At 45.4% G+C, this 22583-nt stretch overlaps 1 protein-coding gene across 7 annotated transcripts in view; it reads left to right on the top strand.

Annotated features, from left to right (window-relative positions):
• The window catches only part of SPTBN1 (spectrin beta, non-erythrocytic 1), a 115125-nt gene extending 99316 nt beyond the window's left edge, over nt 1–15809 (top strand). For all 7 annotated transcript variants that reach the window (XM_074536669.1, XM_074536670.1, XM_074536668.1 and 4 more), the window contains 11 exons: nt 38–412; nt 2047–2291; nt 2623–2761; nt 3667–3751; nt 4271–4467; nt 5469–5575; nt 6104–6167; nt 11109–11347; nt 12579–12752; nt 14702–14744; nt 15414–15809. In XM_074536669.1, the coding sequence (XP_074392770.1) occupies nt 38–412; nt 2047–2291; nt 2623–2761; nt 3667–3751; nt 4271–4467; nt 5469–5575; nt 6104–6167; nt 11109–11347; nt 12579–12752; nt 14702–14744; nt 15414–15629 (1884 nt within the window). In that variant the 3' untranslated portion in view covers nt 15630–15809. The remainder of the gene's footprint in view (nt 1–37; nt 413–2046; nt 2292–2622; nt 2762–3666; nt 3752–4270; nt 4468–5468; nt 5576–6103; nt 6168–11108; nt 11348–12578; nt 12753–14701; nt 14745–15413) is intronic.
• Nucleotides 15810–22583: the final 6774 nt, after the last annotated feature.

Genomic DNA, 22583 nt, shown 5'->3' with positions numbered 1-22583 from the left:
CCACAGTGCTGCATGAGGCTCTTGCTGTGCCTTGCAGATGCTGCAGGAGCGGTTCCGGGAGTTCGCCCGGGACACCGGGAACATCGGGCAGGAGCGGGTGGACACCGTCAACCACATGGCCGACGAGCTCATCAACTCCGGCCACTCGGACGCCGCCACCATCGCCGAGTGGAAGGACGGACTCAACGAGGCCTGGGCGGATCTGCTGGAGCTCATCGACACGAGAACACAAATCCTCGCAGCCTCTTATGAACTGCACAAATTTTACCACGATGCCAAGGAGATCTTAGGGCGTATCCAAGACAAACACAAGAAACTGCCCGAGGAGCTCGGTAGAGACCAAAACACAGTGGAAACACTACAGAGAATGCACACGACGTTTGAGCACGATATCCAGGCCCTGGGCACCCAGGTGTGTGGCAGGTGAACTGTGGGTGTGGGAAGCTGAGCTGCAGAATTTGCTGCTGCCCTTGGTGCTTCCCACGTGTAGTGCTGTGGGAATAACCTCACCTGCCTCCTTTCCTTATCTGTCTGGCTGCTGCTTTGTCATTGCATTCAGTTATTATCTAAAGTAGCAATCTGTAAGTACACAGGCTTCTCAACATATTGGCAGTTGTTGGATGTTATTCTGTTTCCTGTCCTTCGTTGAAGAAGAAATGAGAAAGGCAGAGAGCTTCTGTATTCATTTAAAGTACAAAATATGAAGGAATGTATAAGCCTGGTTGGCTTTTTGAGGTTTGGTTTTATTTTGGTTGGTCAGTTTAGGTTTTTTTGGTTTAAAAAACACCAAAAAGCCCCAATCAAAACCTTTGTGCCAGGCACTGTTTATTTTTCCTTTATGAGAGGCAAAGATTTACACAGAGGCTTTCTGTCTTGCTTATGAACCTGGGCATTCTGAATTAAATATGGCCTTTTTTGGTGTGTCCTGAGAGCAGAAGAGATTCAAAATCCACAGTTCAAGCTAAGATTTTTAAAAGCATCCAAACCTGATCTAATTCTGAATCTTTTGAAGCCAAGGTGTGCCAAGGCGAAAGTGGCAGCTGCTCGTACAGCACAGGGGGGATTCTAAATCAAAATACAACATTCAGCTGCCACAAGGAGAATTTGGGAAGGGAACAGGTTGCTTAAGGAATGAAGGAATTACAACTGACTGTATTTATCCCAGTAGGTCAGGAAAGAGCTGCCAGCCAATTCTCTATTATGTTGCAATTTACACTAAAACAAAGGAGATAGAGCAGGCATTTGATTTTCCAGGTGTTTTACTTTCAGAAGCTGTAGATTTTATACAGAAAATGGGAGACATTCACAAAACATCAATCCCAGTCTCTCAAAAAGGTAATTATAATCAAGACCTAAGTGAAGGAATATGTAATCACAGCACAGAGCTGTGGAGAAGGCACTTAGGATAATTTCTGGGTGAAACAGCCAGAGCACCATTTTGAGAGAGGTCTCTGTGCCTGTTAGTAGAAGGCTGTTGATTTGATGTTAAAAAAATTAATTATTAGATAAAAGCTAATGGAATGTTTTCTGGCTTGCAAAATATGGAAAACAGTCAGGAATTAGCATTTGCAATCCCAAGACAATGTTTGAAAGGAAAAAATTTCTAATGTTTGAGGGTTCTTAACATTTCCATATTTTCTTCTCTTTGAAGTCATTATCTACATTTTTGAAAAATAACCTCTATCAGCTGCAGTAGTGGTTTGGACACTGAGTTCCCAGGTGCTTTTGTTCCTTGTATGAGAGGAAGGGAATTTGATGATGAAAATGGTCCCCATTTGCCCTGACATGTAACAGACACTTGCTTTTGGCACTGTGTCTCACAGGGAGTTCAGGCCGGAGCAAATCTTTGCTATTTTGGGGGTCCCTTGGCCCTCCAGTGTTCTTTGAGGGATAATACTGGCTCACCAACAGCACAGCCCTTTCTAGTGTGAGCAGACCAAATCCATTTGCGGTGACTTTAGGAGGCCCCTGAGGTGATGAATGAGCAGCTGAGTGTCCCTGTAGCTGTGACTCAGGAGTGGCTGTGTGTGTCCCTCCCTGCTGCAGGTGCGGCAGCTGCAGGAGGATGCAGCGCGCCTCCAGGCTGCCTATGCCGGGGACAAGGCTGATGACATCCAGAAGAGGGAAAACGAGGTCCTGGAGGCGTGGAAGGCACTGCTGGATGCCTGTGAGGGCCGCAGGGTGAGGCTGGTGGACACAGGAGACAAATTCCGCTTCTTCAGCATGGTTCGGGACCTCATGCTCTGGATGGAAGATGTTATCCGGCAGATAGAAGCCCAGGAAAAGCCAAGGTAAGGCAAGGCATCCTTCTCCACCCAGAGATAAGGCTGCAGCTCACCTGAGGAACCTCTGTATCACTGAGGGTGGCTTCAGAGCCTGCTGCTGCAGCATCTTGCTCCTGCGGGTGGAATAATTGCCATGGAAAATTGTACCCAGAGAGACTTGGTCTCACACCGGGGTTATTTGATCTCTGATTCAGGCCAGAATGGTGCTGTTCCTTGGGAAAGGCTTCCTGAACTACAAAGACAATCTAGGAATCAATTTTTTCCATATGGAGTTGTGGGTCAGTTTTAAAAATGTAGCAGCTGTTGAATCTGAAATCTGTGTTTCTGCTCATTTTAGGGATGTTTCATCTGTGGAACTGCTCATGAACAATCACCAGGGGATCAAAGCAGAAATTGATGCCCGAAATGACAGCTTCACTACGTGCATTGAGCTTGGCAAGTCTCTGCTGGCCAGGAAACACTATGCATCTGAGGAGGTACCGTGCTCCCTGCACACAGCCATGGGCTCCTGGGGGTTCTTCACAAGGCAGAAACCTGCCCTGTGTCACCCACAGAGTAATGACAAGTGTCACCTTAGGGACAATGCACTTAAGTGCTGTTGGGAAATCAGGGTATAACCTCACTCTGGCAATTCATGGTGGGTAACAGAGGTGACATCGAGATTTAAAGTGTCATTTTCAGCCCAGAAAATGCAAAGTTGCTGCATTCCATTCTGCAGAGAATGGCTCTGGGATGGAAAGGTGTCTTCCTTAAGCAAGGGCAGAGGCAGCTGTGAGACAGCCTGAACTTCCTGCAGGGGAAATGGAATGCTGTGGAGAGGCCTGCTAGGGGAATGAGCAGGAAAATGTTTGTTGTGTAGGCACTAAATTCAAGGAATATTAAGAGAACCATATCCAGCTGCTGAAAGCCTTGATTTATTTCTGAGGTGTCCAGGCCACAGGATAGAGGCTCAGCCCTTGCTTCTCCTGCCTCCCTTTGGGGAAGGGAAGGTAATCAAACATTGTGAGGCACTTCCCTCTCAGGAAGGGGAGAGCTTCTGCAGCAGTCCTGAACAGCATTATTATTATTATTATTTTGCATTATTCACTGGGAAAGGGCAGAAGATTCAGTGTCTGATTGCACTATTTACATTTGTTTGCCCATTACACCCTTTTATCAAATACTCTGTGTGCTGTAGCTTTTAACAGACACTGAATGCTTATGCAAATGTGATATTTTAATGGAAATGTCACATTTATTTATACTTGGAAGAGAAAAACAGCTGTTGTTTGCACGGTGAAGTCACTTCCTGAGGAATTTGTGCAGTGTCTGTCAGTGCAGGGTTGGGGGGAACTGCTGCCTGGTGCTTGTGTAACAGCCCTGCTCTCTGCTCTCCATCCAGATCAAGGAAAAGCTCCTGCAGCTGACAGAAAAGAGAAAAGAAATGATTGACAAATGGGAAGACAGATGGGAGTGGCTCAGACTGAGTAAGGACACACTTGGATTTCTTTTGGGATGGGCCGTATTTAACTTTCTGCATTGTGCCTTTCTGAGCGTTGAAAAAAACCTGCAGCTCCTCACTTTTGTTACAGTGCTTGGAAGTGTGTTTGTGCTGGAATAGCTGCAAGGTTCACACCTGTTTGTTGTTAAATAATGAATTTGAAACCAAGAAACCCTCACCCAAGGTCTTGCTCTGTATGATCAAACTTGGAACTCGAAGCAGTAGCTCTACTGTATTTGCAGGTGTCACATTCCAGTTTCTATGCTGAAAATAGTAGGTTACACCAGATTAGAACAAAAAAACACCCTAAATTTGCAAAATGCAAAGCCAATAGGAGAAATATCTGTCTTTTCAGTGACCAGTTTCACTGAACTTAGCTCAGGGGAATATGTAGCCAAGTGCATGTACTTTGTTCCCTGAGCTGGGTTTAGATAAATCCCAAAGCTACCACAGTGCTCATCTTTGTGACATTAATGGCACTGCCCCCTGTGCCCTCTCTGCTCAGTTTTGGAGGTGCACCAGTTCTCCAGAGACGCAAGTGTGGCTGAGGCCTGGCTGCTGGGCCAGGAGCCCTACCTGTCGAGCCGTGAGATTGGGCAGAGCGTGGACGAGGTGGAGAAGCTGATCAAGCGGCACGAAGCGTTTGAGAAATCCGCAGCCACCTGGGACGAGAGGTTTGCAGCGCTGGAGAGACTGACCACGGTGAGTGTCTGAACCCCCTGGCCATTCCTGCTGCTTTGGAACAGCTCCCAGCATCACCAACTTGATCTTAATTTCTTGGTTTTTTGTTGATTGACCTCAGCCAGCCACACAGAGCCTGAAGTTTCCTATTTCCAGCTGTAATAAAAACCCTCTCTGGTTAATTGGAACTCAACAACCTCCAAGGAAAAAGCCTAAATGATAAATGACCTTAAGAGTCAACAGGAGCTGTCTCAGGCCTGGGAGTGATGACCCAGAAGGAAATTTCAGAGCTGAACAGTTGGCTCCAGCCCTCTGCTGTATTAGCTGGCCAGTTATTTTTGGTTAAAGATGACAGTGGTGGGAAAGGGGCAGTGACAGTGATGTTTGTTGTGTTGTGACTGCTCCAGTGCAAGGCTGTATTGTCCTCTAGGAAGACACAATGAGAAAAAAAACCCCAAACTCCAATTTGAACACAACTGCAGTGTCAGTCCTTAATGCTTGGAGAGCATTTTACCATATTTGGAGAACAATTTGGCTTTAGACACTACAGCTGAAGTGGCCTGGGTTTTCACACACACTGAGTGTCACAGCTGCAGACAAAAGGAACTGGAGTTTCTCAGCATCTTCACAAATCAGGCTGGTTTTATGGAGATGGGTGATCTCAGGGATTCAGACAGGAAACATTTTATTTCTGTGTTTGGCAAGCAGACAAGAAGATGTCACTTTTGGAGATTTTAATAACTTGGGCTGTTTTCTTATTTGTCTGGATGTTGTTCTAATAGGATGAGTAGGAAAATAGACATGGCCACTGGAGAGCTGCTGTCAGAGGTTCTGATGCTTGTGCCCTCCCTGACAAATTCAGTGCCACAAACTCTTTTAAGGCCTGATGCCTTCCAATTTGATCCCCATTTACTTCAATTTCAGTAATGTTCCAGAAAAACATACAGAGTTGTTGCTAGTTTCTAGAACACCCCACAAAAAAATGAGCAGTGTTTTTAAATAAGAAATGTTTCCTCTCGCAGCTGGAGCTGCTGGAGGTGCGTCGGCAGCAAGAGGAGGAGGAGCGGAAGAGGCAGCCGCCGACTCCGGAGCCCAAGGTTGCAGAGGATGGAGACTCCCAGCAGCAATGGTGAGCTGGACTCTGCACTTTCCTTGGGGAACCCTTGGGCTGAAAATGTGCTGTGAAAGGAGAGGAGCTTGGATGGGTTTGTAACACGACCCTTGTTAGGAGGCTTGGTGGTTTGTGGGGACAGGACATCTCCCAATCCCCTGAATTCTGTGCCAAGCTCCCATTTTCCAGTTGTCACTGCTGAGGCATCCCTGGCCCAAAAGTGGGAATGCTGCTTTTGTCCTCTGGGGCATGAACTGCAGTTCCTGAACCAACTTGGCTTTTTTCTTCGATGAGCATCATTTACAGATTTTAAGCCATTTAGAAACTGCTCATGTGATAGGAGGAGGTTTATTTGTAAGGTAATTGTCAATAAAGTCTGGTTAAATCTCACTTCACACTGGATTTATTCAGTTGGGCCAGAGGATTTTAGGAACATGCTTAGATTTCTTAAATTAATATTCTGTAAGAAAATCTCATTTTGTTGAACGAGGTGAGTGACTTCCAAGAACCTTATACAATTTCTTTTATTTTTCCTCTCTCCAACAGGGATGGGACAAAAGGAGAACAAGTTTCCCAAAACGGTTTGCCCTCAGACCAGGAATCTCCACGGGTTAGTTACCGCTCCCAAACCTACCAAAACTACAAAAACTTTATTAGCAGACGGACAGCCAATGACCGCTCGTGGTCTGGACTGTGAGCCACAGAATCACTTGCAGCAACAGAAACCTTTTTTCAGTATGGTTTACTGGTACTGGTTTAATCTTTTGGCTTCAGATTTCCCTGCTGCTTTTCTCTTCCTTCCCATCAGTTGACTTTTATTTAATTAGCAGCCCCTTGGACATATATTTGCTTCACTTTAATCTTTGTTTATTTGAATCTCCTCACTGACACTCAGTTGCTTGAAGGTGACACATTTATTTCATGTTATTTACTGTGAGTTTTTCATGTCGCTAATAGCATTAAGATTTTCCAGCGAAAGCCTCCTTTAAATGAGTAATTGAGATGTAATGAGATTACATCCTAATGAAGAAGAGCACTAGGACCTGACAGGTATGACGCATCGAGTTATACTAACAGGTCTCAGCACGGCAACTTTATTAAATCAGCTGCATTAGCGAGAGTTATGTACCAGGCCAAAGATAATCCACATGAGTGAGCTGGGCAGGAAGGGCTGGGAGGGGGGGAGGAGTGTGACTGTGGACAAATAAAAGCCTTAAGGTTAGTTTGTATAACATTCCATGCAGAATGGACTCATTGACTGCAGAGACAAATAAACGTGAAATAAACCATTCAAAACCAGTATCTAGATTTATCTGGGAGTTTAGTCCTCATGCAGGGTTGTGATCTTGCTGTGTTGGGGCCCCATTTGGCCTCAGTCCTGTCCAGGTGGCACTACAGCAATTCTATTTCTGGGCACCAGAGAGGCAGGGGTGTAAATGAGAGTAGGGTGTAACCCCTTGGGGAGAGGATGTGATGCTTCCTTTACAAACTAAATAAAATACACTGTCCAAGATCCCAGCTCTTGATTTTACATAGGTGCAGGCTGAATGCTCCATGCCTTACTTGCTCCTTCTTGACAGGCGTGTCCCAGTGGAGTCAGGATGCATGCCAAGAATCCTCACGTGCAGCCATGACAATGCCAGTAAATGTCCCTGGAGTTAAGGCAACACAGGAGCTGGCTCTGGCTCCCCTCCCTCCCCTTCCTGCAGAGCCTCCTTGTTTCAGTTGATGCTTTGAGTGAAAGGACACTTCTCTTTGTTGCTGAGCCTGGCTCTCTGGGGTCACATTCAGTGCAGCAAAGGCTCCTGGCAGGCTGGGATCTGTGCATAGCAGGCAGTGCTGCAGAGCAAACATGAGTCCCAGCCCAGGGCTCTGGCAGGAAATGCCTTTCAGCACAAGTTTGGCTTTAAGAAGCCCATCCTAGTTAGATCCGAGTCTGCACACAGACTCTGACAATGCTCCCCAGTACACAGCAGTTCCACCTTTCTCTTTCTGGAAATAAAACCTTTTGGTTCTTCTTTAGCATTCAGTCCTGAAGTGAGCTGTTGTACATTCTAATGTTTATAAATTCTCTACAGTTGTGGCAGGGAATGTGAGGTGATCTTCAAGCACATCCCAGATAATCATCTTGTTGGTTAGCACAGCCTTATACATCACCTGTTTGCTTCTTTTGAAATTTTATTTTATTGCTATGCTACATGATGCATTTCCATGTTCATCTTTGCCATCTGCACTTCAGTCTTCCATGAGAACTTCCAAGCTCAGTTTGTGGAGTCCTGTGTTGCAGTACCTTGGGTGTACAGAGCTGTGTCAGTGAGGCACAAGATTTGCTGCTGTTGGTCAGAATTTTGGTTTCTGACAACTGGCTGAGCAGTGCAGCTGGATTGTTCTGTGTGGGCTGAGCTGTGATTGAAAGGGTGTGCCTCAGTAACTGTACTTTTGTCTTTCCACTTCATGATGCATGTTTTGTTTTTTTGTTTTTTTTTTCTTTTGTCAGGATAACAACATATAGCTTCTTAATGCTTTTAAAAATTCCATGTGAATTTATGGGGATGCTCTGGTGGCTGCCCTGTGCCTCCAAAGTGTGTCAGTTCCCGGGGCAGGATAGCTGTAGCTTCAGACTCCACCATCTGCAGAGCCTTCACATGTATTTTGGTGAAAAAGTAGTCTGTAGAAGGAATTTATAGAGATAGATTTTTTTAAATTTGTATTTGTACACTTACATAAAAACTCCACTTTTACGACTATGAAGAAAAAGTAAGCCATTGATTAAGGTCATCATTTCAGGCACTAGAAGAGTAGGATTTCACCTATTTATTGCAGCCTGTGGGTCTGGCTAAAGGCATTAGGAAGGTCCTTTTGACAGAACAGCCTAGAGGTTGGCATCTCTTTGCCTTGTAAGCAGGCAAATCATCTGGTTCTTCAGCTGTGGGGCAGAGCCTTGAGTCCATGAACTGAGCAGATGTTGCTTCAAGCACTGCGAAATCCAAAGGGGCACCTGTGTCATTGTCACCACCTGTCTTGTTGCATGTCCCAGTCCTGCTTTAAAGAGTTCCAGAGTAGCCTGTAGCCACTAAAGCACTTCCAACTAACACCTCAGGCCCCACTGAGAGAACTGTATCATGTACAGAGACCTGTTGTGTTGTAACAGGAGTTTGCTGTTGCTGTTTGTCCTCCGTGACGTTGTCTCCGCATGCCCCACGCATGTTTCCATTGAAGTGTGTTCAGCTCCTGTTTTCTCTCCGTTTTCATGACACATCCTTTGCAGAGCTGTTCATGATTTATTTTGCTTGTTTTCTGTTAATTGTAGATAACACGTGAAAGGAAATAAAACCTGAAAGAGCGTCAGAAAAGCTTTTCATAGCCCTTTTACAACTGGTAGAATTTGACGTAGAAGGTGCAGTCTGATGATGTAATTAAAGTTGGCAGTTACTTCTCAAAGCCAGGGTTGCAGCACTGAATTCCATATTGTTTCCCATAAAATCTGTTGAACAGCTGTGCAGTGGCTGCTGGTTTGAAACTGGTTTGGTTAACCTCAGATTAGGGGTTCTAGGTACTCCCAAAGCAGTTCTGTTTTCACATCTGGCTGGTACTGCTCCAGCAAATGCGCTGCTTTCTGTGCCAGTGCAGGGGCCAGGTACTTCTGGGGAGTTTATTTAAGCTGTGGAGATGAGTTCCTGTGGGCTGTGTGATTCCTCAGTGCTGGTAAGGTGTCAGGTCCCTCAGACAGGGCTCCAGCCAGCAGCAAAGCGGAGTTTGAGGTTCAGGAGCTGTCACTGGACAGAAAGGTGTGCAAACAGCTCTCCTTGTTCTTGAAGGGCTCTGTTGGCCATGGGTGGTTGACACGGGTGATGAATGGTGACTCAGGGGTTGTTCATTCCACTACCTGTGTTCTGGCTGTGTTTGGATAAACTTCAGCCTCATCTATTTACCCTCTCCCCCACTTTAATGCAACATTTTTGTTATACTTTGAGATTTAGGTACAAGCAGTGAGGGTTGATGGCTTAGATTGATCCTAATTGTGAAGGGGCAGTGTAAGGCTATGTGTGTTTAGGGACAGGGTAAACCAGATCTGACTGAAGTGCAATGTGAGCTGTGATTCTCTCCCTGTTTAAGGGTGTAGTAGTGTCTGTACTCTGGAGGTTTAGGTTGCTAAAGGCAGTTAACCAATCCTTCCCATGGTCAGAGCAAGATGACACTCAGATCTTTATAGGCCAATGGTGAGGTACAAGGTGTGAGGCACAATAATGGATATTGGGCAGGTATAAGAAGTTCTAGCAAACAGTGGCAAAATTGAGTTTGTTGCATAATAATTTGGCTGCTTTTGATTTGTCCAGGCCATGTGCAGAAGTAGGAATGTCTAATTATTGTGCCATTCACAAAAACCTGCTTGTCTGCATAAAACCAGTCCAGAATGTTTGTAATCTACTAGAGCATTAGCAGCACTGAGCTTTAGTAACTTGCTAATAATAATCCTACACACTGGTTGTGTAACTCCTGAGCTGCTACCAACGGCTCTACACGTCAAAGTAATGGTACAAGAAAACAAAAAAAAAAACTGGGACCAAGCTGCATTTCAAAAGCTTATAGCCATTAGGATTCCAATTTAAATGATTTTTGGATGAATGGCTCCTGAAGACGTCGCCAGCTTGACCAGTGAGAGCTGCTGGAAACACGGCTGCTCTCTAGGCTATCGATCCCAGTGCGCCAGGCAACGCGACCAACAAAGCAAGTGATGGGCAAGGCCTTGGTTCTGTCTTTGTTTGGGGGTAAATAGCTGTGTGATGCTGTGTGACTGTGGTGGTTTTCAGTTCCTTTAACCAAAATCCAATCCACCTAATAACGCCAGTCTGAACCAGACCTCGATCAATTGACACGTGACCTCATTCCCCTTGTCTTTACGATCCAATATCCTAACTGGGATGGTGGAGATGCATGGTGTAATCTTTCTAATTTCTGCATGTTTTGATTTTGTTGTGTCACTAGGGGAACGGGGAAAGCGGGAAAGGAGCTTTTACAGAAACAAATCAATTGCACACATTTTTGTAAATGCTCCTGGGCGATTGTGACATCTTTCTCTGCTGACTCATAGTTAATTCCTTTTATGGACCTTTAATGCCCCAGTAATGCCATAAATGTATTTAAGGTGGCTGATGTGTATAACTTCTACCGTTCCTCTAGGTTTGCAGAAAGTGTGATTGTTACTGTTCCAAACATTTGAGTACTTAGCAACAGAATTAAATGCTCTCATTCTAGGAATAACAATATATAAAAGAATTGACCAGCAGAGCAAAGCACAGTAAAATTCACACTGATGTTCAGCTGCTTTTATTTTCCCATCTCTCCACCTATAAAATGGGTACTAATCCATTCCTACCTTCTAATTTCCTTGGCCTCCTGTGTCTCCATGGAGTGCGAGAAAGAACTTACTGGCCTGTGTCATTGTCCAGGCAAAGTTTATACACAGCCACGTTGTGCAGGGTTACAGATTAACTGCAGAATGCCTCAGTGCTGGGGGCTTCTGGCTGACTGTGTTCTCCACTGTTCCTAGGTGGCAGAAACTGCAGAAACCAACGAAATGGTGAATGGAGCTGCAGAACAGAGGACGAGTTCCAAAGAGTCCAGTCCCATTCCTTCCCCGACGTCCGACCGCAAAGCCAAGAGCGGCGTTCAGGCCCAGACTGCTGCAACCCTCCCGGCCAAAACGCAGGAGATCCCCTCGGCCCAGATGGAGGGCTTCCTACACCGCAAGCACGAGTGGGAGACACACAGCAAGAAGGCCTCCAGCAGGTACAGTGCCCCATGTGGAACACAGGCAGGGCAGCCAGGGCTCTGCCCAAGGTGGCACAGAACCATCTCCAGGCTCCTCTCAGCTCCCAGAGACCTCCCAGGCTCCTGTTGCTGTAGGGCTGAACACTGCCCATGGGGAGCTGCAGTCTGGAGATATTTGGTACAAAAGGCAGCCTTAGCCACATTTGTCAGGTGGAAAACTGAGGCAGAGAGATACCACGATTTGCCCACTCCACATGATGGATTTGTGGCAGTAGTGGGATTTGATTCCAGATCTCTCAAGTTGTATGTTACCACAAGAAAAGAAAACCACGTAGGTGTAAGTCTAGAAATGTTCATATTCTTCTGACATTTTCTATTTGCACATTACCACTTTCCACCTACTCTGTAATCTGTTCAGCATGAACAGAGGACTATTGGTGCACCATAGTCAGCTCCACTCCCAAGGAATGTCCTGCAGGTCTCAAACAGGCACAACTTTGAGATTTGTCTGCGCTGAAAAAGCTGACTGGGGTCCTTTGTGACCTGAGAGAGCTTTTGAAACTAGATTTATGACTTGGCTGACAAGGAAAATGTTCACAGCAAGTGCTGAGCTGCAGCAACATCTGTGGGATTTGGTAGGAGCCAAAACACTTGGCAGAGCTGAGGTCTCAAGTGAGTGCAGCAGTACCAGGATTTTTGTGCCACTGGAGTTGTTCACACCAGACAACACCTTTGAGGCAGTGACAGCCACCAGTACCAGTGTCTGAGTATTCCTATTTCGAGTAATTGTTAATTTTCACAGTTCTATTAGAGAATGAGGTGGATGATGCCACTAAGAGTATTTGTGTCAATCAAGGATTTCACACACAGCCCGTTCCATTCCATTCATCATTTTGCAGCACAGTGAGAATTCCTTCTACAACAGAGCACTGCCATTAAAAGGTCAATCATTTTCTGTCTCAAGAATGCAAAGTACCCAGTTGCCAAACAGTCCTCCCACTGTAAGGACAGGCTGATGTGCTGCCACAGGGAGCTCTGGGAATCTTGGTTCCCTTTGGCTTTTGTCTCAAAGCTGTGTTTCCATGAAAGAATTCCTTGTCTGCAGTTCATGGGACAGCATAGGCTGTATTCACATCCTCACCCAACCAATCTGCATTAACTTACAGAAGTAATGATGTTTGGTTTCTCCAATTCTGCAGGTGAGGGCATTGGATTTATAATTGCTCTTGTTGTTTCCCATGTCTCAAAGGTCATGGCATAACGTGTACTGTGTCATAAACAACCAAGAGATGGGCTTCTACAAGGACTCAAAAGCTGCTGCTTCTGGCATCCCTTATCACAACGAGATCCCCGTCAGCTTGAAGGACGCAGTCTGCGAAGTCGCGGTCGATTACAAAAAGAAGAAGCATGTGTTCAAGCTCAGGTACACCTGGGGCAGTGCCCAGCCCTTGGGGAGCCATGGTGGGTGTGTTCAAGCTCAGGTACACCTGGGGCAGTGCTCTGCCCTTGGGGAGCCATGGTGGGTGTGTTCAAGCTCAGGTACACCTGGGGCAGTGCCCAGCCCTTGGGGAGCCATGGTGGGTGTGTTCAAGCTCAGGTACACCTGGGGCAGTGCTCTGTCCTTGGGGGAGCCATGGTGGGTGTGTTCAAGCTCAGGTACACCTGGGGCAGTGCCCAGCCCTTGGGGCAGTGCCATGGTGGGTGTGTTCAAGCTCAGGTACACCTGGGGCAGTGCCCTGCCCTTGGGGGAGCCATGGTGGGTGTGTTCAAGCTCAGGTACACCTGGGGCAGTGCCCTGCCCTTGGGGAAGCCATGGTGGGTGTGTTCACTGGGACACCCAGCCAGGAGCTGACCATGAATGCTAACTGCAGCCCTGCTTTTCTGAGCAAGCTCTCTCTGTCCCTGAGCTGTGTCTGTTCATCAGAGTGAGCAAGCACAGGACAGTGCTGCAGTAATCAGAGCACTTTCATCTGGGACAGGACCAGATGTGTGTGCCTGCATTTCACAGTGCTGGGTTTTTCAGCTGCTCCCTCTGGAACTACTGGAGAGCAGTGATTGCGGTTCTGCTCTTTTCCAAATCAAACCTCTTGTTTAATTTTTTCAGTGTGAATTTAGGAGACTGCTGAACACATCTCACATATTCAGGTCTGGAACATACAGTTACAGAGCATTTCACTCAAATGTGTGAAGACTTGTTGCCCAAAAGCTTAAAAAAAGGCTTTTCCTTGGGAAGATCTTTGTTTTACTGAACATTATTCTAGTGCCAACAGTTAAAAAATATTTATCATTACACAGCTGTGAGGTAATCCTGTCAAAGACTTACTTTATAAACTAATTGGGTCACGTATTCCAACACAGGTGTTTTGGGGTTTTTTGGCAGAGCAGGGGTGGTGGTGGTGTAATTTTATATTGGTACAGGAATCCTCTAAAGATCAGAGAATCCCTATCTGGGGAAAATTTGCTTTACAGAAAATATATGTGGAAATATATAGCAAATATTTAGGGAAATGTACCTTTCTTGAAGACAGGCCTGCAGCTATGTGATTCATCCTTTAGACTATTTTAAACCTCTCTGAATTGCTAATGGAAGTATATGCTGTTCCAAATCCAAAGTTAGGTAGAGAAACCAACTGCCCTTTTTTCCCAGTGCTCCATCACCTGCATCAAGCCCCTTGGTTACTTGCATGTAGATATTTTACTGTTATTTTATTATTTAATCCTTAATTTCATTTCATAAAGAGTTTTTAAAATGCTTGATTTTTGTTGGGAAAGATGGGGAAACCTGCAGCAGAGCTCCTGCTGCCCCTGCCTTCTGTTCCTGCTTGTTCTGGTGATACTCAGTTATTTTTTCATTTCTATGTATCATCACATACATTGTTAAATGTATCCCATTTAAACCACCCGAGTAAAATCAGCACAGGAATCACACAGAAGGGAGACTCTGGGGTTTACTGTGAGGAGAGGCAGCTGCTCATCACTAACATTCAGAGCAGGACTTCGAGGCAGCACCACCACAGCTACCAGAGCAGAGCAGCTGCACAATTTGCAGGATTTCACAGGAGCCATGAAAACTCTGGGTGCTGCCTGTGACATTTTTCTTTTGAAAGTATTGAGCCAACTTTGATAATGTGTTTTGCAAAGGAAAAAAGATGTACCTGAAAGAGCAAATACTGAGCCAGCAGCCACATGAGAACACCACCCTGAGCATGTCCAGAGCCCAGAGCTACTGCGTGCATGGCTGCAAGTTGTTGGGGACATTTGGCAGTGCAGTCCTGTGTGCCTTGGGCTGCTCATGTGCTGGAGCCAAACAAGCAGGAGCTGAAGCACTGTGACCACTCCTGGGCTAAATTTGTGATGGTGTTTTCTTTCCAGATTGACCGATGGCAACGAATACCTCTTCCAAGCCAAAGACGATGTAAGTGTGTTTTCCTTAGTTTGTTACTGTGCTCTCTGTGCTGCTGGGCCATGGGGAGAGGCAGCTGCTGAGAGCTGCTGTGCACTCTGTGTGTGTTGTGGTGTTCACAGGGGTTTTAGGATGAGGGAAGAGACGAGAATGGTGACTCCATGTTTCAGAAGGCTGATTTATCATTTTATGATATATATTATATTAAAACTATACTAAAAGAATTGAAGAAAGGATTTTATCAGAAGGCTGGCTAAGAATTGAAAAGGAATGATAACAAAGGCTCGTGACTGACTGAGACAGTCTGGACAGCTGGACTGTGATTGGCCATTAATTAGAAACAACCACATGAGACCAATCACAGATGCACCTGTTGCATTCCACAGCAGCAGATAATTATCGTTTACATTTTGTTCCTGAGGCCTCTCAGCTTCTCAGGAGAAAAAATCCTAAGGAAAGGACTTTTCATAAAGCATGTCTGTGACGTGTGTGGGTGATGCACAGGCCCAGGGCTGCTCAGGTACAGCCTCTGGGAGGTGTCTCTGGAGGGGCACAGCCAGGGGAATGAGCTGGGGCTGGTTTTCCTTGCATTTCCACCCATGTCCGTTCCCCATTGCACTGTTGTGGGAGTCAGAGGGATGTGCTGGTTGTAACAGTTCTGTGCCTTTGGGGCTCTTGAAGGAGGAGATGAACACGTGGATTCAGGCCATCACATCAGCGATCTCTTCAGACAAAATCGAAGTGTCCCCGACCACCCAGAGCACTCCAGCCTCCAGCCGTGCCCAGACCCTGCCTGCCAGTGTCACAATAACCAGCGAGTCCAGCCCTGGCAAGCGGGAGAAAGACAAAGAGAAAGACAAAGAGAAAAGATTCAGCCTTTTTGGTAAAAAGAAGTGAATTCCATCTCCACACACTGCACTTCTCTGACCGTTCCAGTGGAATTCCAGCATGCGAGCTCAGAACCAATACGTTACTCTCTGTGCCTCATGTTCCTCAATGTGATTGACATTTTTTTATTTATAGAGCATTTTAAAATAAAAAAAAGCCAACAAAAAAAAAAGAATCTAAAGTTACAAACGTATGAGGTGCATTGGGCAGCTTCTGTAGGAGAGGGAGGACCAGGTTTTGGGGGTTTGTTTTTGTTTGGGTTTTTTTTTGGTTTTGTTTTTTTTTTTTTTTTTTTAATGAAGTTAATGTAGATTAGATCTTACTATTTAAACTGTTCCTCAATTTTGTGAGGCTGTCTTGGAAAATAACCCACTCCTAGTGCTATTGGTATGCAAGGCAGCGGTGCTTTCGAATCTACTGTGCACACGAGAAACCAATGTACAAATTCTCAAAGGCATTCACTTCCAGTTAAGGTTGTTATGCTGAGTCCTGGCTAGTAGAGCCTTCCCCAGCAATTCTAACAGGAATTCAAATGGTAGTGTGTTCTCTTTGCTGTAACAGAGTGCAGGTTGACTCACAGCCCGAGGTTTGTTTAACACCACCCGAAGCGTCCCCGCATCGAGTACGACAGATAAGAATGTTGGTGTTCAAGATGGATTAACAGGCTGGTACAGTTTTAAATAAGCTGTAATTTCAAATTTCTTTTTTTTTTTTTTTTTTTTTTTTGCCGAAATACATTATATTGTATGTTTCAGATAATTCTAGTACAAAGTATAATAAGACTAGATGTATAATAAACCCTTTAAAATCATCAATAAGTGTAAAAGTGGAACTGAAGCATTTACTGGAAAAGTAATGTTACTCAAATGGTTACTTGCTTGTCAGCTGCAGCACTGTGTGTTATAATTTTGCTACATTACCTTGCTCTTTGATACATAGTGTGCATTTCTGTCACTGTAACTATTGTAATGAAAAATTTTCATCTTACTGCACAATCAAAAATTACATTTAATAGGAATGAACTTTCAATGACTGGGCCTGTAGTCAAGAGTAGTACTGGAACTGGCTTTCAGTTGTATCGAACTGTACCTCTAGACTTTTACCCTATCTGTTAAATATATGCGATGTCATTAAATGCTTTTAAAACTAAATATGCTGGGTAAGTTTCTTATTTCATTTCTGACAATGTTAAATCATAATTTTGAAAGAGGATCAAAAATAAAGTTATTTTAAAATGTCATCTCTCCTGTGCACTGAAACTGATGTCTTCAAATGTAATTCCATTCTTTTGTGCGAAAGTTCATTCTGAAATAGTTGTTTTCTCTCTTCCCACTTTTCTTTCCCTTCACTTCCCACCTGCCCTCCCTTTTACCCTGCCTCCCAAATTAAGTGCCAAAAATAAAGAGAAAAGGAATTAAATTAATATTTTGGATAATATTCTGATATAGATACTTTTTGTGGGAAGTGAAACCGGCAGAGTGGATGGGAGTAAGCACATCAGAGGCTGAGCAATGGAGTTCCCTGAACATTTACCAGATGGAGGTAAAGCTCCATGTCCCAGCTGGCAGCAAAAGGACATCATTTTGAGTAAGCACCAGTCTCCAACTTCCTACCCACCTTTTGCTCAAGTGCTTACATCCCTTCCTTACCTTGGATGCCACCTAGGGATCCATCTAATAGGAATAGCTCTAAGAAGCTCCAATATGTTTTAAAGAAAATGAAATGTAAGGAGCCTGGGTTTTATGTATTGTGATTGTTAAAATCCACTCAAATATTACTTTTGGTAGAAAGCAGATAAACTGCAAACTCACAGGTTTCCAAGTGACAGTTTCCTGAACATGTGACCAAAGCAATGTCTTTAAATATTTTCATGGAGTGTACAGTGTTCTCTGAGTTTTTCTTGTTTTCCAAAGTTTTTGGTTATTAAACAATGGAGTATTCATGTACACAAGTTTTACTCTGTAATGTTATGTTTTTCAGTCAAGTTATTAGTAAAATGTAGGCTAATACTGCTAGTATTGTAAATGTACAATTTAATACATTAGAAAAAGCTGAAGTTTAGCCTTATTAGAGACTATGAGACAATTTTCTGAGTTGATTAATGCACAGAGATGTTGATGCCTTGCATATGTGTCACTTCAGCTGAGCTGGTGCAGTGAGCAGTGAGGCAGATGGATCTCGACAGCCTGGGGTGTGTGGTTCTGTAGAGATTTTGTTGAACGTTGCTTTTAGAGTTGTTTTCTTGTTTGTCTCACTCCTTACTGGAAGTTGTTCCCAAGAATGACTGGAATAAAAATCCTTTCTGCTTAGGGACTGACTGGAAGTTGCTGAGGAGCAGGAGTGAATCCCAGTAAGCCTTGGAGCCTCAGGGAGCAGTTTCCTGCAGAGAGAGGTCAGGAGGAGCCTCCCCAGCCAGAGCCAGGTCAGAGAAGTCAGGCCAGTGCACACACCCGTGTGCCAGGGCAGCAGGGACAGAAGTGAGGGAATCTCTTGGACATGTGAAGGGAGGGAAAATACCAGGGGGAGAGGAAACTGCAAAGGTGGGTGATGGAAATGGGGCTGAAACTGGAGCAGGCTGTCACTCCCTCTGGTGTCACCTGCTCAGAGGAGGCCGTGACACTTTCTGAATTGCACCCATGACCTTGGCTGTACTGCTGGCAGATGGAATGTTCTGTTCCTCCTGGAGACACACTGAAGGGTGAGGATTTCTAGTACAAGGTAACACATTACTGCATCTGTTTTGGACCCAAGATGTGATATTTCCTCTGGAGGTACTTTGCACAAATCAATACAGAACCTGAGAATTTTCAAAGAAAATGAATTAAGTCAAACTGCTTCCCAGCCATGTTGCTTGTCATTGATAAGAACAGGAATTGTCCTGCAGTCAGGTCAGTGTCCTTTTTTCCGTCTTGGAGGGACCCTCACATCACATTAAAAGCTGAGGGAAGATCTCAGAGGGTCTTTCCCATATCCAGGCAAATTGAGCACAATGTGGGGAAAAAACCCAGAACTCTTTAGCCATCAGAATTTAGTATGTGTTGGTGGGAGGGTTTTCTTTTAGATTGATGCCAATAATCTGTCAATCCATCTGTTCTGCACAGGGAATATGCTCTGTGGTAGGGCTGTATTTTGTGTGAGGAAGATTAATGGTAATGGTAAAGGAAAAGAAAGGAATTATCAATCTCTGTCCTGGTGAAATATTGATTTAGATGTTTTTTCCCTTCACCATAGTCTTCCTTCTTATGGTTGAGTTCTCAGACTTTAAATGGGCGTGGTCTTTCAGATTCTACCTTTGCAATAAATAACTTGCAGGTATAAGAGTTTTGCTACTTTCGGTGGCTGGTTTTTTGTTGATGTTTGTTTTTTGTTTTGTTTTGTTTTCCCTACCTTTGCTAATCACAGGTGGCTGAAGAAATACAGAAACTTAAATCCTAATGAGCTGAAACAAACATTAAAAAAAAATCAGGAAATCGGGCTGTGCTAAATCCCTGATTAACGTTAAGCATGAAATTAGTGGCAGCAGCGGACACCTCCTCCCTGTGCAGTGGAGGGCAGCCCCTGAGCGGGTGCTGTGGCTGTCAGGAGCCGCTGCGCTGCTGTGGAGGCTCTGCCGGGGGCCTCGCTCAGCGGCGGTGCCGGGCGCCGCCCGTGGGCGCACCCGCCATCCGCAGTGTGTCATAATGCAGCACGGCCCGGGGCAGCCCCGGGACACGCCGGCAGGGACGCGGAACGGGCCGCTCGGCATTCGAACACCTAATGGGATGAAAGGAAAGCGTTCTGCGCGTCCGTGCCTGCCGGATCCTCCCCTGCTCAGCACCACCCCGCAGCTGATCAGTGGTGGTGAGCGCCTCAGCTACAGTGCAGCGTGAGCACGCATTTTTCGGTGTCTGAAATATCATTTACTTTATATTCCACAGTAAAGAATGTCGCACAATACTCTTTCTCTGTTAGCTGAGACGCTGGGGTGGCTCATTGCGTTGTAACAGCAAAAATTATCTGGGCCTAACACGAATTTTGTTTCAAATCTGTTGTTGCTACCGCTGTTCCTCTCCTCCCACGGCCAGCTGAGCCAGAGCTGTCCATGAGAGGTCACTGTACCCAGGGAGATGCCGGGCACCGCACACCGAGGGTGATGGGTGACAGAGAATTAAGAGCTCGGATCAAAGTTCTCGTCGCTCAGAAAGTCAGATTGCTAAGGAGTTATGTAAACTCGTGGCAAGAGTTAAACACCTCTCAGCTGAATCATCGTAGGAGGGAAGGTGAGTCAAGTATGGCAGCCAGGATACAGAAAGGTGAGGAGCTCCACCATCCTTGCTGTGGCAGGAAAAAAAGAGATTCTGGGGGAAGATGAAGCTTTCTGCAGTGATTTGAAATCAGTCGCTGAGGCTCCATGAGGATGTGGCAGAAAGGCAGCCCCCGGGCTGGATGAAGGCAGGCAGTACCCTGTGAGAGAGGGGGTCTGGGAGACCTTGGGCCACTGTGTCAGAATGCAGAGGTTTTAAAACCTGATTTTAAAACCTCTGGGGTGCGTTTGGTCCATCTGCCATCCTTGCCGGTCCTGCTCAGCTCTGGGACAGCAGCAGCACCAATCTGTCACAGCTGGTCAGGACTTTCCCTCCAGGCTGGCTCTGGAAGGAGCCTGCACTGCCAGGTCTCTCCAAAACGAGTGTGAGGATAGAAAAGGTTCCATTTTTTCTTTTCTCCTTTTCTCCTAACGCTGTTTCTGGCCAGATCCAAGCATTGCATTAATGCAAATCAGTATTTCTGCCCACAAGGGATAAGAGCTTAGAGCCAATTCCCCTGTTATGGTTTTGTAGTTAAATTGTAAAATCACCGAGAGGCATCAGTCAGGATTGGATTAATGTAATGCCAGGCAACAAATAAACAGAACTAGATCACAGCTCCTGCTTCTGATCCCTCCCCTGAGTTATTAGGGATTTTATATAATTTTAAAAAGTATTTGCAGCTCAGATAAGAGGTACCAATTTTGAAATACCAATTAATATGCCATCTCTGTGCATCTGCTGCACATTCATCCATAAAAATATGAGTTATAAAGGCTATTTTGTGGAGCAGAGATCTAGGACATAAGACAGATGTTTCTGGGAGGGAAAACCTCAGTGTTCATTGTTAATCACAGCTCTTGGATATGTACAGAGTGGGCAGGATGTATCACAGAGGATTGGAGTTCATTTGAGATGTGGTGCTTCCTGGCATCTTCTATAAAAGGCTTGCTTCAAAGAAGCAAACCAAACAGAAAACCAACCAACCAAAGAAACAAAAAAACCCAAAAAACCAACCCCAAAGCCCTCAAAAAATGCAACAGCAGCAGCAAATTGTCCCTTCAGCAGAGTGGTGAGTGTCACTCAGATACTACTCATCCAAGGCGCTACATTAGTTGGATTTTACATTTCAAATATAAAATAAAAAAGTAGTAAAGTCACAGGATATGTGTTCCCAGCCAGTGGGCTCCTTTCCACAATGAGGAGGAAAAATACTGCTGCTATTTTCAATTTTTATATCTCTTTTAATTAAGTTTTAAAGCATTCATTTTTACAGTTATGTGAAATTGGTAGTATATTCAGACAACTCTTTTTTTTAAACAGAAATGCCCTCTTTTAACTTAGGTTCACACTTTATTTTGGTTTGCATTGCTACTTCCATTCTCTTTGTGATGCTGAGGGTTCCAGAACCTGGAATTAACACCCAAAAAACGGCCCATGAGAGCATCCAGGATATTTATGTTGTGCTGACAGTGAACAGCAGGCTGCAGCATTGAGGAACATTCTCAGCAACATGACAGCTCCTAATAGGAAAGTAATAATGCCATTTTTTAAATTGCAAAAAGTTACACAAAACATCATGCTTAAATTATTTAATTCAACCACCATCAAAAAATTACTAAATTCTTGAGAGTACAGATTATAGAAAAATGAATGAAACATTGTTGGTTGTGTTGGTCCACATGTTCAAGGTTTTTCTTTGAGGTTTTTATGGGGTGTTTGTGCATGATTAGTGTACTTAATTGTTAAAATAACGATGATAATAATTTATAATTTTTTTCCAAAACACAGGATATAAATTTAAACACAAAGTTCAGCTTGACTGCCCTTGCTCACAGAGAAGTGACAGCCACAGCAGCAGAGGCTTGAAACTAGTTGGATAGGTGAAGAGCCTATCTGTCATATTGATTAATTTTAGTATGTAAATGAGATAATTAACAAAAAAAAAAAAAGAAAAAGAAAAAGAAAACTGCGATCACATGGAAGTTATTCCATTGAATAATACCAGGGCGGGAAAATTGGCCGGCATCGATCTCTTCACTCCCGTGACCCGGGCAGGACCTGAGGGAATGGCGGGAGCCGTGTCAGAGCCTGGGGGGGGATATCAGGGAAAGGCTCTTCCCTCATTCCCTCAGAGGGTGCCGGGCACTGCCCAGGCTCCCCAAGGAATGGCCACGGTCCCGAGGCTGCCGGAGCTCCAGGACAGCGCTCTCAGGGACAGGGTGCGATTGTTGGGGTGTCCTGATCCTTGTGGGTCCCTTCCACTCAACCCATTCCGCCATTCTATGATACAACAAGGTGCATGCGGTGAGCGGCTGCTGGGAAGGAGTTAAAAAATGTGAGTGCGAATTTGGTTGTATTCTGTGAGATTTTTGAAGACTATTGCACACGGGGAAAGAAGAAAAATGGGGGGGGGTTTGTCCCTAAATCTGCGTGTGCCTCGAAGGGCGGGGCAGGGCTGTGCCGGCCATCGCTGAGGGCTCCGCGGTGCCCTCAGGGCCGGGCCCTTCATGAGGGAGGGCGGGAAGGGGCGCGCGCCCACAGCAGGGCGGGAGGGGCCTCGCGCCGCCGCCCGCGCGCGTCCCGAGAGGCGGGAAGGCGGCTTCGCCTCAGGGCCGGCGGCGTGAGGGCTCCGGGCGCGCCCCCGCCCGCCCGGGGCCGGGCTCCTGCCGGAGGCGGC

Source organism: Zonotrichia albicollis, chromosome 3, assembly GCF_047830755.1.
Source record: "Zonotrichia albicollis isolate bZonAlb1 chromosome 3, bZonAlb1.hap1, whole genome shotgun sequence".
In the NCBI taxonomy this organism is placed as follows: Eukaryota; Metazoa; Chordata; class Aves; order Passeriformes; family Passerellidae; genus Zonotrichia; species Zonotrichia albicollis.
Note: the sequence above shows the minus strand (reverse complement) of the source record. Positions and strands in the feature narration are given on the sequence as shown.